Source organism: Sardina pilchardus, chromosome 20 (assembly GCF_963854185.1).
Source record: "Sardina pilchardus chromosome 20, fSarPil1.1, whole genome shotgun sequence".
Lineage (NCBI taxonomy): Eukaryota > Metazoa > Chordata > Actinopteri > Clupeiformes > Clupeidae > Sardina > Sardina pilchardus.
In genome coordinates this window covers 9,897,259-9,913,008 of record NC_085013.1, presented here as the reverse complement: position 1 = coordinate 9,913,008, position 15,750 = coordinate 9,897,259, and the positions used below count along the sequence as shown (strand labels likewise).

The 15,750-nt window shown below is 45.3% G+C and overlaps 1 protein-coding gene across 3 annotated transcripts in view; it reads right to left on the bottom strand.

Annotated features, from left to right (window-relative positions):
• Nucleotides 1-377: 377 nt before the first annotated feature.
• The window catches only part of nin (ninein (GSK3B interacting protein)), a 32,987-nt gene continuing 17,614 nt past the window's right edge, over nucleotides 378-15,750 (bottom strand). Inside the window, exons 11-30 of one of the 3 annotated variants that reach the window (XM_062523523.1) lie at nucleotides 15,453-15,627; nucleotides 15,170-15,280; nucleotides 14,962-15,051; nucleotides 14,587-14,737; nucleotides 14,386-14,495; nucleotides 14,040-14,198; nucleotides 12,697-13,640; nucleotides 8,846-8,944; nucleotides 8,654-8,723; nucleotides 8,268-8,453; nucleotides 7,828-7,944; nucleotides 7,513-7,614; nucleotides 6,991-7,104; nucleotides 6,320-6,466; nucleotides 5,820-5,999; nucleotides 5,493-5,642; nucleotides 5,137-5,238; nucleotides 4,783-4,893; nucleotides 1,365-1,478; nucleotides 378-1,178 (exon numbers count right to left, since the gene is read on the bottom strand). In XM_062523523.1, the coding sequence (XP_062379507.1) occupies nucleotides 963-1,178; nucleotides 1,365-1,478; nucleotides 4,783-4,893; nucleotides 5,137-5,238; nucleotides 5,493-5,642; nucleotides 5,820-5,999; nucleotides 6,320-6,466; nucleotides 6,991-7,104; nucleotides 7,513-7,614; nucleotides 7,828-7,944; nucleotides 8,268-8,453; nucleotides 8,654-8,723; nucleotides 8,846-8,944; nucleotides 12,697-13,640; nucleotides 14,040-14,198; nucleotides 14,386-14,495; nucleotides 14,587-14,737; nucleotides 14,962-15,051; nucleotides 15,170-15,280; nucleotides 15,453-15,627 (3,448 nt within the window). In that variant the 3' untranslated portion in view covers nucleotides 378-962. Of the gene's footprint in view, nucleotides 1,179-1,364; nucleotides 1,479-2,303; nucleotides 3,547-4,782; nucleotides 4,894-5,136; nucleotides 5,239-5,492; nucleotides 5,643-5,819; nucleotides 6,000-6,319; nucleotides 6,467-6,990; nucleotides 7,105-7,512; nucleotides 7,615-7,827; nucleotides 7,945-8,267; nucleotides 8,454-8,653; nucleotides 8,724-8,845; nucleotides 8,945-12,696; nucleotides 13,641-14,039; nucleotides 14,199-14,385; nucleotides 14,496-14,586; nucleotides 14,738-14,961; nucleotides 15,052-15,169; nucleotides 15,281-15,452; nucleotides 15,628-15,750 lie in introns of those variants that run through there. The other 2 variants (XM_062523524.1, XM_062523525.1) reach the window with 2 other exon arrangements.

Sequence of the window (15,750 nt, the reverse complement as noted above, 5' to 3'; positions counted from 1 at the left end):
AAGAAAGATAGTTTTGCTTCTGGAGTACAGGTGCATCTGGAAATATTAGAATATCATGGAATAGTATATTTTTTAGTATATTTCAATAATATTATATTTTTTCCCCAGTAATTTATTTTTAAAAAGTAACACTTTCATAATCTAGATCCATTACACATAGCCTTAAGTTAAATATTTCATATTTTTGTTTTCATTTTGATTATTCGAATCTTGATTAGTTTACAGCTCATGGAAATAATAAAAAAAAAAACAGTATCTCAAAATATTAAAATAAAGAATCTATAATACAGACAGCTCTAATTAGCTCCTGAGCCTTTAATGTCTCTGTCTGGGGCTTCCAGTATACTCAAATAATTTGAGATGCACCTGTATTCTGAGGAGTTTTTTTAGGATCCATAACATTTAAAACATGCATGTACAGTAGTGTTTCCATGCTCTCTTGAAATTACAGCCAGTTAACCATAACCAATTGAATTGATTTGAACACCACATGCACTGCTACATACAGAGACTTATTTATGCTCTTTCCTTTCATAACCTTACTGACACTGACAACATATCCCGGATGCCGTAAAGGCATGGCAGTATGTTCTGTGTGACAGGACTAGGCTGTATAAAAAAGCAACAACAGAAAAAAAACAGATAGACATTGACAACATCCACTGTACTACAATATCACCAGTTGATGGGAAATTCAAGCACTTTCCAGGACTTTGGTGTAGTTGACTTTAAACTCTAATTTGTATATCTTGAAGTGCTGTCCAGTACATTCAAAGCATGAGGATGCCCCATACAAAATCCTGCCAAAGTACGCCATTTCCCTTAACTACAAAAATACACAAATAAAGTAGTCGTCTTGATATTCCTCAAATGAGCTGGTGTGTCAAATCCTTCATCTCAACCAATCAAATCAAACCTTCCCTTTAGATGCGCGTTTGGCAAGAGCCTTCGTGCTGGATTGGTCAGGAGCGCGTGAATGGGTAGGGGGTGGGCGAGAGGGGGGAGGGGCCAAGTTCGCGGACAATCTTGTTGAGACTGGAGATCTTCTCCTCCAGCAGGAAGTTCTTCTTCTCGGCCGTCTTGTGCCGCTGCTCGCTCCGCTGCAGGGCCTGCAGAAGCTGGCCGTTCTCTACATACAGGTCCTTAATCATGCCGTCAGCCTTGCTGTTCTTATGCAACTGCATAGAAAGACACGCACACACACACACACACACACACAAAGACAGAGAAACAATGGTGACAGAAGTAATCAGGGGATATCATGTTTTACATGGCAGCATTTGAATAGTAATACACAAAGGCATTTTTAGATACGTTTCTGTGTGTGTGTGTGTGTGTGTGTGTGTGTGTGCGTATGTTGCTACCTGCTCTTTGAGCTGAGAAACCTTGTCCTGCAGTAGCATCTTGACGTTCCTAAGCGCCAGCTCCACGTCCCGCATCCTTCCCTCCATCTTCATCAGCTTCAGCTCTCGCTCGTCCTGCCGCATACACACAAACCGATAGAATCAATCTTCAATAGTCTCCAGACAGGCTTTTGACACAAACACAGAAAGTATCAATATTTTGATTGACACATATGACCCCCCCCCCACCACCCCAAGATCAGTCTCCTCTCCTCAACCAGTTATCAAAATTACATTTTTAAATTTGCTTGTGAAGTGGAACTGTAATACCAACTCTTACAGAAAAGCGATGAATAAAACCATTCTGGATTTGTTGGTTCCAAACCCCTAAAAAAACAATGTACAGTAGTAATGGTGATCACAGTTTGTTGTGGTGTAACTTTCTAACTGAATTGGTAGACACTAGACAGTGGGTAGTGAATAAATCTCACTCCCAGACACCATAAGAGACACACTAGCGACAGACAATGGGTGGCTCTCAAACACTCTCCTCGATGCTCAGTACTTGAGAGGCGTTCCCACTGATCTATAACTAACACTGGATAGACTATCCCATTGTTGCCGCCCCGTCATTCTTTATCTAGATCAGTGAGGACGAGGGTCGAGGAAGGATGGGAGGGTGTATAAAACACCAAATGAGAGGCACCCATAATTACTCATGAGTTTTGATAGCATGCCAGTCTCCAATGACCAAGGTCACATGTTCAAGGTATGGGACTGTGCTCGTCAACACAATGCAGGTTACACCAGAGCAGTGATCATTCATGACCTGGAGCATCCTTTACAACCAGTCTAGTTAAGTTTGAAAAACACAGTCTCTCTCTCACTCTCTCTTGCTCACACACACCTTGTATAAAGCCAATGCCTTGTACAAATTAAGCGCACAAATATTGGATAACACACTTTATTTGGTCTTGATGGTCATGGGTAAACAAAACACACAGCACAGATTCTATAAATAACATAAAAATCAAACCAAAATAAATAGTTATAAAAAATAAACTTCTACAAAGTTACAGTTAAAAGAGACTCTACACATAAACTTTAAATGAATAAATTAAAGTAATAAGTGAATTTATGATCAAACATTTCAAATAAATAAAACCACAAAGACATACTACGAAAAAAGAACACTTAACATACTGTAGATGAGCACTGTATTTGGAATGAGGTTGGTTCACAGTGAAGGAGGCTGCACCTTTCCAACTAAAATAGCCTGTATGTTTAACCTAATGCTTAACTAAGTGTGTTATGAAGAATCTACAGAAACATAATGCTGTTTATCAAGTCAAGGTTTCCAGTTTCAGTGTGAAATAAAATTGCAACGCTATAGACATCACTTGTGGTAGTGCTAGTATGTCGAGTTGTGTACAAACTAACTGGAGATGCAATTTTTAACTACAAACATAAAATATGTAAAACTACAGGATTGTAGGGGGTGCTCAGCAATTCAAACTTGGTGAGTAAACCAGTGCTAGAACAACTGTACGAGTATCTGGGATGCTACAATCTCATTCACTGGTAATTTGTTTCTTTTTGAAAACAAAAAAAGTGTGCTACATTCACTTTTGAGTACAATCAACAAGCATACCCTGCCTCACCTCAAATATGAAAAAGTCCATTATTAGAAACTCACGCACAGATAAAAGAAAAAAGAAACACAGCTCCTATGATATAGGATTGTTACTGACAACAAGAATTCAATGATTTGTACATTCATTAAAACAAAACTGCACACTTTCCCCTCAGGAGAAACTTTTTAAAATGCTTTAAAAGCTGTTTATAACCATGATGTTAAGGCAGCAAATGTTGTGCATACTGTAGTTTTAATTTCGTTAAAACAATCAAGGAAGCAGCAGAGGGTGGTTTACTCTCCGCCTAGTGGTAACACGGCGTCATTACATGGTAATGCTCTCCCTTCTCATCCTCTTAAAACTTAAATAATTGTCCACCAGGAGAGGAGGGAATCGTCTTCACGGGACAAGTGTGTGTGTGTGTGTGTGTATGTATGTGTGTGTGTGTGTGCACGTGTGTGTGTGGTTGTGTTGCTTGGGGAGCCAGTCTGAAGGAAGTTATGTCACAGTCCTCCACTCCTCCTGTAGCCGTCACTGTGAGCTCCGCGAGGCTCGGCCATCACTGCACCCTAAAAGCACATACACACACTCAGCCCAGAGCCATAACTCGCATACTAAGCAACATGTACAGACGTAGCCAGTCAGTCAGTCAAGCAAGCAAGCAAGCAAGCCAGCCAGACACTGCCATGCACTTTCACAATGCATACGCTAACATACAGTACACACATAGACAACAGCACATACACTGTTGTAACAGAGATAGACAGAAAGACAAACAAACAAATAGACAAAACCAAACTAAACAAAACAAAAACATCCAAAGCAGACACCCACAACCAAAACACACACCAACAACCAGCTAATTGCAGCCCTTTTATCCAGCCAAACCCTGCATATTTCTCAGGTAGCCAGATGCATTTTAGCACACCCATCTGGAGAATACCATAGTGAAACATGGACAGAATTATGGGTAGGAATGATAACATCCCTCTCTACCCTCTAATTAACAGAAAGCTCATTCAACACTGACGGCCCTTTGACACCTTTGGACATCCACTTCAAAATATGAGTGGATGTGGTATGCATGAGAATGGACACATGCCATTCACCACTTTTATTGTCCAACAGACCAGAATGCAGGTTATGTTACTGCATATTGCATCATTTTTGTTGAGGATTGAGGATGGTTTGGTGTAAAAGGGCAGCATGTGTGAACACAACAGTAAACATACAGAACTCTGCGCTCCGCAGAGGCTTTGACCATTTCCCATTAATCAGAAATCACAACGGAGGAAACATGACTGATACCATCATCTATTTCTGCTGATTGGCTAGGGGGAACATCACTTTCAAAAACCATCTATAAGAAGACCCTCACCCATCAATGCAGACATGAAAAATGAAAGGCAGGTGGAAGGTGCGATTGTGAGGAACAAACACGAAGAGCACACCAAGGAAGGACGGAAACACACACATCCCTCAGTTTATGAGGACACCACATGGAAACTAAGGTTCCTACTGGAGGAGGAAGAGGTGACGACTCGAACACACGCACACACACACACACACACACTTTATTTGTCCACCTTTACAGGACAAGGTGCGCAATCTCAACTACCCAGCACCCTTTTGCAAGGAGGACAGAACACCACTCATGACTCATGAGTGCTTGATTGGCACACATGAGAATGAATGTCTTCACAATCATTTGAGATGAAGAAAACTTGATTTGAAGAGAGATCCAGAGAGATCCAGAGAAACCAACATCAGTTCTGCTGTGCAGTGTTTAAAAATGCCTTTCTTACCTGGATATTGAAATCAGGGCCGTGATCATCGCCGCGGTGCTGACCTCTGCGTTCCCCAGGCAACCTGACCGGAGACTGCGGAAGCATCCCTCCCAGCTGAACCTGCAGGGCCTGCCAGATGAGCCAGGATACACGTGGCATAAACCGTTAGAGGATAGGTTAGGGATACATAAAGAGTGTGTGTGTGTGTGTGTGTGTGTGTGTGTGTGTGTGTGTGTGTGTGTCTGTGTGTGAAAGAGAGCTGAGGAAAGCGTAAAGTAAGTGTTTGTGTGTGTGTGTGTGCGCCTCCAGGTAAACCAGGAAATGAGTCACAGAAACAATTCAAAAGTAAGCATGCATGTCTCTCTCTGTTACCTCGAGTAGTTGGGCCTCCAGATGGGTCTGCCTGTTTTTTAGTGCTGAATTCTCCTGCCTAAGAGTCTCCAGTTGCAGCTGTTCTTCACTGTGCTCACAAACCTACACATACAAACAGACAGACACACACACACACACACACACACACACACACACACACAAAATGAAGCACTCGATTTGTACATAGTAACAAGCTTTTTCTTAAACAGTGCAGGTACAGCAATAAGAGTTTATGTCCTTAAACTTCTTTGTACTAATGCACCGTCCTCTCCGTCCAGTCCAGTAGGAATTACTACACTGCCATCATCACACGCGTTTAGCGTACTGGGCTGCCGTGGTGCATGATGGGAACCCACCTTGTTCTGGGCTGAGAGCAGCTCGTTGCGCAGGGCGTCCAGCTCCCGTTTGAGGGAAGCCTTCTCCTGCTCCACCACCTTAAACAGCCCCGCCTGACTCTGCTGCTGCCGCTGCTTCAGACCCAACACAGTTGACTCGAGCTGACGGGTCTGCACGCACACAAACACACAAAATTAGTATCGTTTCAATTTTGAGCAGCTCCATTTAATATCTCCTGTGAGTGTGTGAGTGTGAGTGTGAGTGTGAGTGTGAGTGTGAGTGTGAGTGTGAGTGTGAGTGTGAGTGTGAGTGTGAGTGTGAGTGTGAGTGTGAGTGTGAGTGTGTACCTTTTCACGCGTGTTCTGCAGCTCCCCCTTGGTGTGCTGTACCTCGCGCAGCAGCCTCTCGTTCTCCTGCTGCAGGAGCTGCTGGTCGTGCTCCAGCAGGCGTCTCAGCTCCCCGCTCAGCAGCTGCCTCTGGGGGGCCGGGAAGCCACTGGCCTGCAGGCTCACCTCCAGCAGCTGGACCTGCACAGGTACAGGGGACAAGGGTCCCACACCGCTCATTAACACCACATTATACATAACAACAAAAAATGTGCTAACTGAAAGACATCTGCCAGTGCAAGAGCATCCCAACCAAAAGCTGGATGTTACTGAAAGAAGGCACCAAAAAGGTGGAACTGATTGATAAACAAACAAACCACAGTATATGAACTGTACAATTGTGTATTTATGCAACTTTTGTTTGGCATACTGATTAGAACCAGCCTACAATGACATTGGCTAGGAAAATGTCTAGTACTATCTGATGTGGCAAATGAAAAAAATGGCATCTTGATGTTGACCTTGTCATTGGCATTCTGCAGTTTCTGGTGCAGTGACATCACTTCCTGTTTGAGGGAGTCTCGTTCCTGTTGTGTGACTCTGAGGTCCGATTTGAGGCGACTGGTCTGCAGGTTTACCATCTGAAGGGTGCTCTCCAGTGCCTGATTCTGGAAGAAAATATTTTGCCATATATTATCAAAACTGGTAGCCATATATTCACCATGACATTCTTTCAATAATTAGTATGAGGTTGCATATTCTAAGGCCTAAACAGCAATTCTCCACCAAATTTACAAAGCTGCACCAGAAGTCCATTTAGCCCATAGTTGAAACCTGACGTGAGTTTGATCAAAGCCTCCACTCCATTCATTGATAAATCTGTGAGCCTATTGTACAACTGTTTTATGTTGTAAGTTCAATTTGTGTGAGGGCCATTGTGAGTAAAAGGACAGACAGACAGAGATACAGACACTTCCATGAATGTGGCTGAGTGTTCAATACTACGAGGAGTCATCAATAGATGTGTTTGTGTGCCACCAATGTAACTCTTGAGTGTAATAAGGTTGACTGAGTGGTCAACTTAGCGACTGAGTGTTCTGCAGTTACTTGCTGGACTAGCATTGTGTGCATGAGTTGTGTGTGAATGTGTGAATGAGTGAGTTAGAGAATGACAAGATAAGTGTGAGCATACCTTCTCCTGCGTTTTGGACAGCTGGCTGCGCAGACTGTGCACCTGCTTCTCAGCGGCCTGCCTCTCCTGCAGCAGATGGGCGAGTTGGCCTTCCAGAGCCCCCAGCTTAGCCACCTGAGGAGACAGAGGAGTGATGCCATGACCACCACAGTCAACCAGAAAACAATCAGAACAGAGACGTACAACAAAACTGAACAACAAGAAGCAGGAAACTGAGGTTTAACTTATTAAAACCTTATAGCCAACATTCATTAGCAGGCCCTCAAGAACATAAGTCTGCCCCTCTTGTTCGGGAAGATACATTAGCATATTCTTGTCCGCAATTATAAATTATCCTAGTAAAGTAATGTGACTAAATAGAGGAAATATACGTAAGGACATAATATGTACATAATATGTAATATAATATCTATTAGATAGGATGTTTGTTTAATTTAACGCAATTTCAGCAGCTAAGGACATAGATAGGATAAGGATATGTGGGTATATGTATGTGACTATGGAAGGATATACAGTATGTACCTTTTCTACACAGCAAGCCAGCTCCTCTTTAAGAAGCTCCTTCTCTTCCTGTAGTCTCTGGGCTCTGGACAAAGCACTGGCCAGATCACCTCCCTCCTTCAGCTGCGGAGCACAGGGCAATACAGGTACACGGACTTAATTTAACGATCTCTTGTTTCCAGTTATTCAGTGTCTGGTAACATTTTCTAATCTTAAAAAATATTTTTGCATTTTGACCTTAACCAAGAGATAGAAGCAGTGACACTGAAGTTATCTACAGAACAGGTAGCGATCATTCACCTTACCATATCCCCAGGTAAGAACTATCCCACTGACCTGTCCATGCAGAGAGGAGAGCTGTCGTGAGAGCAGGGCCTTCTCATGCTGTAGGATAGCACTCTCCTCCTGGGCTTTGGTTAGCTCCGATTCCAGGGCGGTCACGCATGCTTCCATCTGACCAATAGAATACAACAATCAATGTCTTAGATGAGAGCACGTTTACTCTTTATATTAAGTCTTTTTAGCCTTTCAGGACAGGAAAATGTTGGTGCCCTCAGTCACAACCTGTTTGGACAATAGTGATCATTACAAAATTGTCAACCAACTGAATACAGTATGTTGACACACTGCCCTGCTGTGAGTACTTTTTGTGACCAATCCCATAACACAGTCGATAGTTAAACCTAGCTTCTAACAGATCTTCAAATACATTATATTTTCAATAACAGTGTTATCATTCTTTTTGATGGCAGTGTGGGTAATGGAAGCAACCCTACCTCCTCCCTCTCCCTGGCTGAGAGTGCGCCGCGCTGGTGTCCGGCCTCCCTCCTCTCGCTGTGCCGGATCAGATCTCCCAGCTGCACGCTCAGCTCCTGGACGTCTGCGGCGTTCTGGTCGTTTTTCTGCGACAGCAGCCCGTTCTCCTCCTCCAGCTGCAGCCCGCGCACTCGCAACTCAGAGATCTGAACAAGTCATGGCACAAATAAATGTATTATTAGCACACATTTATTCCCATCAAGAGACCATGCAAATAATTGTACAAATAGAAATATAAATAAAAATAGAGTTGTAAGACAGATCTCTGTGTCACTATGCGATGAAGTATTAATCATCTTAAATGTATATTACTGTAGTATATGCAATCTGGTTTGAGATATTCTACCTGTTTCTTGAATGACTCGGCCATCTTCTGAGCAGCAACCTTTTCTTTCCTAAAAAGCTCCAGTTTAATGCTGTGGACAGAGGAGGGGCGGATATATGAGAGAGGGGACATAAAGACTAGAAGCTACTGTTGTTGGCAAAAATGTTAAATATATTACTGGGTTTAAAAGTACAAATAGGCAACAGGTCTTACAGCATGTCCTCTTGACTTTCTCGGACATCTTCTTCCTTTATGGCAGAGATTTTATGCCTCAACACAAGATTCTCCTCCGCTAGGCGTCCTGCTTCGCTTCTGGAGGCAACAGCAAAAAATACACACCTTGATGATACTGTATTTTACAATCAGGTCTTTGTAGCCATAATAAAAGACTGAGTAAAGACCTTGGTTATTACATAGAACATGCATCCAATAACACAACATTCATGTTTACTCTAGAGGAACAATGAAAAGGCAGGTAGTCTTTTTGAAGGGTACACAAAACATACACAAGTAACAGGAATTGGAGCAGGAGAGTAAGGAAGTGTGAAAAAGGAAGTTGAGGTGTTAGGTACACTGGAGTATTTTTGGGGTTGAGAATAAACTGGACTTTCTGGTGAGGCAAAAGCTGTGGTTGCTATTTCTACAAGCAGGGTTGGAGATCCGCCAAACGTGAGGAGTGAAACCACAATACTTAGCCTTGGACAAAAGGTGCAGCACAAGTGGAAAGGGGAGGCTTGAACAAACAATTACGGGAGGTGCATCCAAATGGGTTACGACACAGCTAGAGGACCACTTCTGTTACATTACCTATGGGCTTGCATCCGATCGCGTATGCTGAAAGACTTCTCCTGAAGCTCGGTGAGTGCCCTGCGCAACTTGGAATTCTGCTTCTCGAACTCAGAGCAGCACTCCTCTAGGTCAGTCACCGCCTGGATTTTGGCCTCCATCTGAGAGTTCAAATCCAGGAAGGTGTCAGAGTCTGATGTGTCTCCGGAAGAATCTGAGGATTCCTGCTGCATGGCCTGGAGCAAATCATTCACATCCTCGTCATCTTGCTTCTCCAGTTCTTGGACAACGGCGCTCAGCTTGGCGTTCTCCTCTCGCATGCGTCCAATTTCGTCCAGGAGCGCAGAGTGCTGGTCATGGAACTCTTGAATGATATGCATCTTACTCTCCAAGCTCACAACCCTCTTTTCCAGCTTTTCGTTGTGGTCTGCCAGCCGTACGTTCTCGCAGATGCACTCCTCGTACCGAATCTGTAAGTCGGTGAGTTCCAGTGCTTTGATTTCAAGGTCCTTGGTTTGCTCAATCATGGTAGAGATTTCAGACTTCAGGTCACAGTTCTCGACCAGAGCCTCCTGTCCAGTGATGAGACTGTCACTGTTTACCGTCAAGATTACCTCAAGCTCATTGGTTCGCTGCTGGAGCTGGGAGACTTGTTGCTGTAATGACTGATTGTCTTCAGTAGCAGCCTTATACTGAGCCTGTAGGTGGGCAAGAACACGTGTCTGATCCTGAAACTGGCCTACTCTATCCTGCAGCTCTAGAATTTCCTGTACACAAGCATCACGCTCCTTCACTGCCAAAGCACAGTCCTCTTGAAGCTTAGCCACCAACTCAGCCTCTCTTTCCAGCTCCTTCATCCTCTCCAGCAGGAGAACAACACTGGCCTGTTCAATTATCTTCATGTCCTCAGCAGTATGCTCAATGTCTCCTGCAGCATCCAGATCAGCACCACCTTCCTGGTTCTCCTCTGTGACTTTTATAACTATTCCTTCTGTGTTGGTGATCTCTGCAACTTCAACTGACAGATCCTCAACTTCTGCTCCAGTGTCTGTAACTTCTGCCACAGTATCTGCAACCTGCCCCATGTTCTCAACAACGTCCCTGGTCTCGCCCACATCTGCAACTGTGCCTGTGTCCCCAAAATCTGCAATGTCTGCCCCCATGTCTGACATATCAACTCCTGTATCTTCATTGTGTGCCCCTGTGTCCTCAACATCCCCTGTTTCCATCCCCTCATCTGCCCTTGTGCCAACATTAGTGTCAACTTCTTCTATGTGTGCAACATCTGTGTCTGAGGCCACTGTGACTTCTGCCTCTACAATTTCAACACTCACATCTACAACATCCACCTCTAGTGCCTCTACGACGTCAACTTCCTTATCTTCTGAAACCTCCACTTGCTCACCCTCTGGCTCAGCTGCATCAGTTTGCACAATCTCTGCTCCAGTCTCGGCAACTTCTTCATCCTCTACTTCGGCCTCAACAACTTCAAACACATCTCCATCTACAGTTTCAGCTTCCTCTACATTCTCCTTTGTTTCTACATTTGTGACATTTTCTGAGAGATCTACCTGGTCATCCTCAGCATTAAGATCTGTATCTATGATCTCATTCTTCTCAGTGACAACTGTGAACTCTGCATCCTCGGTCTCCTGTGAGTCTGCGACTGTTGCAATCTCAACATCTTTCCCATCATCGGGTTCTTCAGGATGAATGTCTGCTCCTTCATCTGCATCAATCAGGTTTTCCTCCTCTGCACCTTCTTGGTGACCCTCTGCAACACCTGTAGTTTCAGTAAGGCCCTCATCAGTACTTGAGATTACTTCAGCATCGTCATTCACAACATCTACGACATCCTTCTCATCAGTGTTGGCACTCAAATCCCCCTCTTTTGTGGGGTCTTCTTGAACAATGGCATTAGCATCATTGCCATCAGTCTCTGTCTCATCAGTACCTCCTTCCTCATCATGTGCAGCTTCACTCACTGTGATTTGCATATTGGCATCACAGTTTTCCCTGGCCAATTCCTCATCGGTCTCTTCTGGAATTGGTACAGCAAACACAGGGAGATCACAAGATGCCTCATTTTCAGTGTCATCATTCATACCTTCTGGTACTTCAAAATCATTGGAGAGAATGATGATTTCTTCACCTTCACACATATCTGCAACAACATCAGTCTTCTCATCGCAGATCTCAAATGATTCAGGAGTTGTCCTTTCCTCTACATTTGGACTCATTGAGGAGGCAGCTGCTTGGGCCTCCTTCAGTTTTTCCTCCAGCTCCATCAGGGTGCACTGCATCTCCAGTCTCTCATTCTCAAAGTCCTCTGCTGCCTGCCTGAGCAACTGTTCCACCTCCTGGACTTTAGCCTTCAGCCGATCCCTTTCCTCCAGGAGATGCTTCCTCTCTTCAAGCTGTGTCTCTGCTAGGTTAAGCACCTCGACATGTCGTGATTCCAGGTCGGACAGACTGGTCTGCATATCAGTGCGCTCCTGTTCAAAGTCATTAGCCGCCTGTCGGAGAAGCAGCTCCACCTCCAAGGCCTTTCTCTCTGATTGGGCCAGTAGCTCATCTTTGGTGTCAAGATTCTCCTGCAGTCGGTCGTGGAGATCGTTCAGCTGCCGGCTGAGCTCGATCTCTTTGGTCTGGGCTGCACTAATAAAGCTCTCAAGCTCATTTTGGAGCTCCTGGTTCTTTAGCCTTAGGGCCTCCATTTCTTCTTTGTGATGTTGCTCAAGATCTGCACGCTCTTTGGATAGCTCTTGGGTGAAAGTCTCCTTTTCCAGTTGTAAGGTTTCTTTCAGGACCTTCAGCTGATTTTCTGTCTCTTGGTTTGCAGCTTCTATTTCTGCCTCCCAATTGGTCCTTTCTTCTGTGTGGCGCTTAGAGAGTGCCTGAAGTTCGCTCTGGTAGTGCTGCTCGAGGTTATGAACGTCTGCCTGGAAGCGTTCTGACACAGCCTCCTGATCACCTGAGAATCGAGCCTCAACCTCTTTGATTCTTTGGGAGAAGTGGCTCTCCAGTTCCCTCCTGCATATGGTCAATCAAGGAAAATTAACAACCCACAGCTCCCCTTTCACTTACCTAGTGTGTATGCATACACCACCCCAATGTTCAGAAACAACTTTTAACAACTGTTCAGAAAGTCTATGTAGTTAAACATGTAGTGAATTTTGAAGAGTAGAATAGAAAAAAGTGAAATGCTATAAGTCAATGTGAAATTATTAGCCAAGTTTTGACCCTTGCCCTCCCAGCCCACAAAGTTAAACCCTTACCTTTCCAGTGCGATGTCATCCCTGAGTTTGTCCAGCAGGCTGCTGAGTCTTTCCCGCTCCTCGCTATGTTTGGAGCTAAGCTCCTGAATCGCCTCTCGGTGATTCTCCTCCAAACGGGCCTTCTCCTCTTCCAGACTGTCCTGCCATCTCCGTTCCATCTCCTCCTTCTCTTGCCGGTGTTTGACCCTCTCTTCCTCCAACCTCTCCTGTAGCTCACATTTATGCTGCTCCTCAAGTTGGGCTCTCTCCTTCTCAAACTCATCCGACAACCTCCTCTCTATCTCCTCCTCAGCCTCCCGGAGTCGCTCCCTTTCCTTTGCCAGAGAGTCCTGAAGGGAGGCCTCATGCTGGTTCTCCAAAAGAGCTCGCTCTTCCTCCCACTGCTCCCTGAGCTTGGCCTCCTTCTGCTCTTGCTCTTTGAGGAGCCTCATTCCCTCCTCCACCAGCAGGGCCTCAATCAACTCCTTATGCTGCCCTTCTAACTGGCCTTTCTCCTGCTCCCATTCCTCTGTAAGCCTCCTCTGGAGGTCCTTACTCTCCTCTTCAAATGCAGTCTTTGCTTCTTCAAGCCGAGCAACGAGCACCTCCTCGTGGCTCCTCTGAAGCTGCTCCCTTTCCTGTTCCCACTTGTCCAATATCCTCTTCTCCTCCTCCTCCCTCTCTACCTTAAGCCTCTGCCTCTCCTCCTCTATTCTGGTCTCAAATGCCTCCTCTTGTTGCTGCTCCAGTTGGTGGATCTTCTCATCATGTTCTTTCTCCAACTTCTCCATAGCATCTGTGTGACGCGCCTCCACAGTTTTCAGCTGCTCTTGCAGCTCACCGGCCTGAGCTAGTGATTCCTCAAGCTCCTGCTGAAGGGAGGACATCCTCTCCTGGTGTCGCCTCTCCAGAGCCTCTCGCTCCTCAACCTGGTTCTCCTCCAAACTCATTCGCTCCTCCTCCACCTGAGGTAAAGACAATAAGATGAAATAGTAGCGATTAACCATTGCATACAGGATCTGCTATACAAATTATGTTATAACTATAATTATACAACAATTGGGTTCTATGGAGAAAGAAGCAGTTCTACAACCAAGACAGTTTTAGCGATTTATACGTTTGCACTATAATGGGAATTAGCGCAAAAAACAAGTGGTAGAATTGTTGTATAAAAGCAATGTAGCACTCGTGGTCGTGGATTGTTGCTGGATATTCCCACGGGAGTTGTTGCCTGCACCACTCGGCCTCCGGCCTCCTGGCTACGGCCGAACAACACCCGTGGGAATATCCAGCAACAACCCACTCCCACTCGTGCTATATTGCTTAATTATGTTATAGCTGAGGAGCTATGGGGGTTAGCGTACCTGGTCCAGTTGATTCTGGAGCTTGTGTGCCCGAGAGAGAACCAGCGCCACCTCGTCCCTGAGGGCCTGCACCTCCTCCTGGTGCTGAGAGGAGAGTGTGCTCCTCAGCTCATCCTGCACCGCCTGCTGCTCCTCCAGACGCTGCTGGTACTCGCTCACCTGTGATACAATACATACACACAATAGGTCTGAGTAGGAGTCCATTACAGTATACTTTGCCCTCTACCGTGGTTGAAGGTAAAAATTACTTTTCAGCAATCCAACACAACACTGCTCTATAGGCGGCACACAGAATCTTGTTACTAATTTCCTTATGAGTTTATAGAGGTGTGAGTGTGTATCTCACCTGCTCTTTGACGGACGCCATCTCCCTAAAGTGCTGCTCCTTCAGCCGCTCCAGGATCATTTCTGTCTCTAGAGACATGTTAAAGGGCTGACTCTCCTCTGGACCCAGACCTATACACCCACAACCACACATTAACAAACTCAGTTAAGGCCACTAACAACCACACAAGTGAACACACAATGACCCAATATGGTAACATACAAGAGCCGTTACCCTGGTCCGAGTCCATGCCCGGGCTCTTGTCCTCGAGCTCATCAGACAGAGAGAGCAGTGAGGAGGGTGCGGGCGCGCGGCCAACCACCTGAAACTCCTCCAGCTGGGCCTGCAGCTCATCGATACGATCCTGCAGCTCCTACACAACACAACAGAGCATATTATAACACCTCATAAAAATAGAGCCGCTTGAGACATGAACACATGCATCAGAGGTATAATCTAAGACCCAGTGTAAGTGACAAATTGTGAAACACACAAGCCATGTGACAGACAGGCATAAAGAGGAGAGAGGGGAAAAAAAGTGTGAGACATAATAGTGTGTGTGTGTGTGTGTGCGGGGGTGTTTGAGTAAAGACTTACTCTGCACTGGAGCTCATAGTTGCCGCGAAGCTGTCGCAGACGATCCTCCTGCAGGAAGAACTCTGCACTTCCTGGGTCAAGGTCTCCAAACTGCAAAGTAAAATTATGAAGTAAAGGCCAAGGAGGAACAAAATACGTCTATATGCACAGTAGCAATCCATCCTAAATACCACCAGAACAATCACAGAAAAAAAGAGAAACTTGTCACCTTTTCTTTGAGGACGTTGTCCATGTTCTTCTGCAGCTTGCTGACCTGGTTCTCAGCCTCCACAAGCCTCTCTGTGCTGTCCAGCAGCTCCGCTTCCAGGCGGCCATTTTCCTACAGGAGGTACAAGTTACTTTCTATTAGAGAAGCCCAATTCTACCAGCTATTGGGAAGAATGAGCTCTAATGAAACCCAAGAAAGTGATTGTCAAATATCTACACAGAAAGACCAACAGAAAGAAATATATGCAGACTACATTACTATAGTAATGGCGCTGCTCTCATACTTTGACTGTGAGGGCGAGATGCTCCCGCAGGAAGGCCTCTTCCTCACGGATCTTGACCATGTCGGCCTCCAGCTCCTCGCGCTGCTGGCTGGCCTGCTGCTGCAGCCGATCCATCTCCCGGGTCAGCTCTGACCGCAGCGCCGCCAGCTTCTCCTTGTGCTCCAGCTCCAGCTTACTGCAGAGGAGAGAGCCATGGGGGAATGGTGTGTGGGTGGGGTGGATGGGATGTAGGCAGAAGACAGAAGGGAATCACTACACCGTAAGCAAGTGGAATACAGTGAAAGGGGAGTCAGAATTT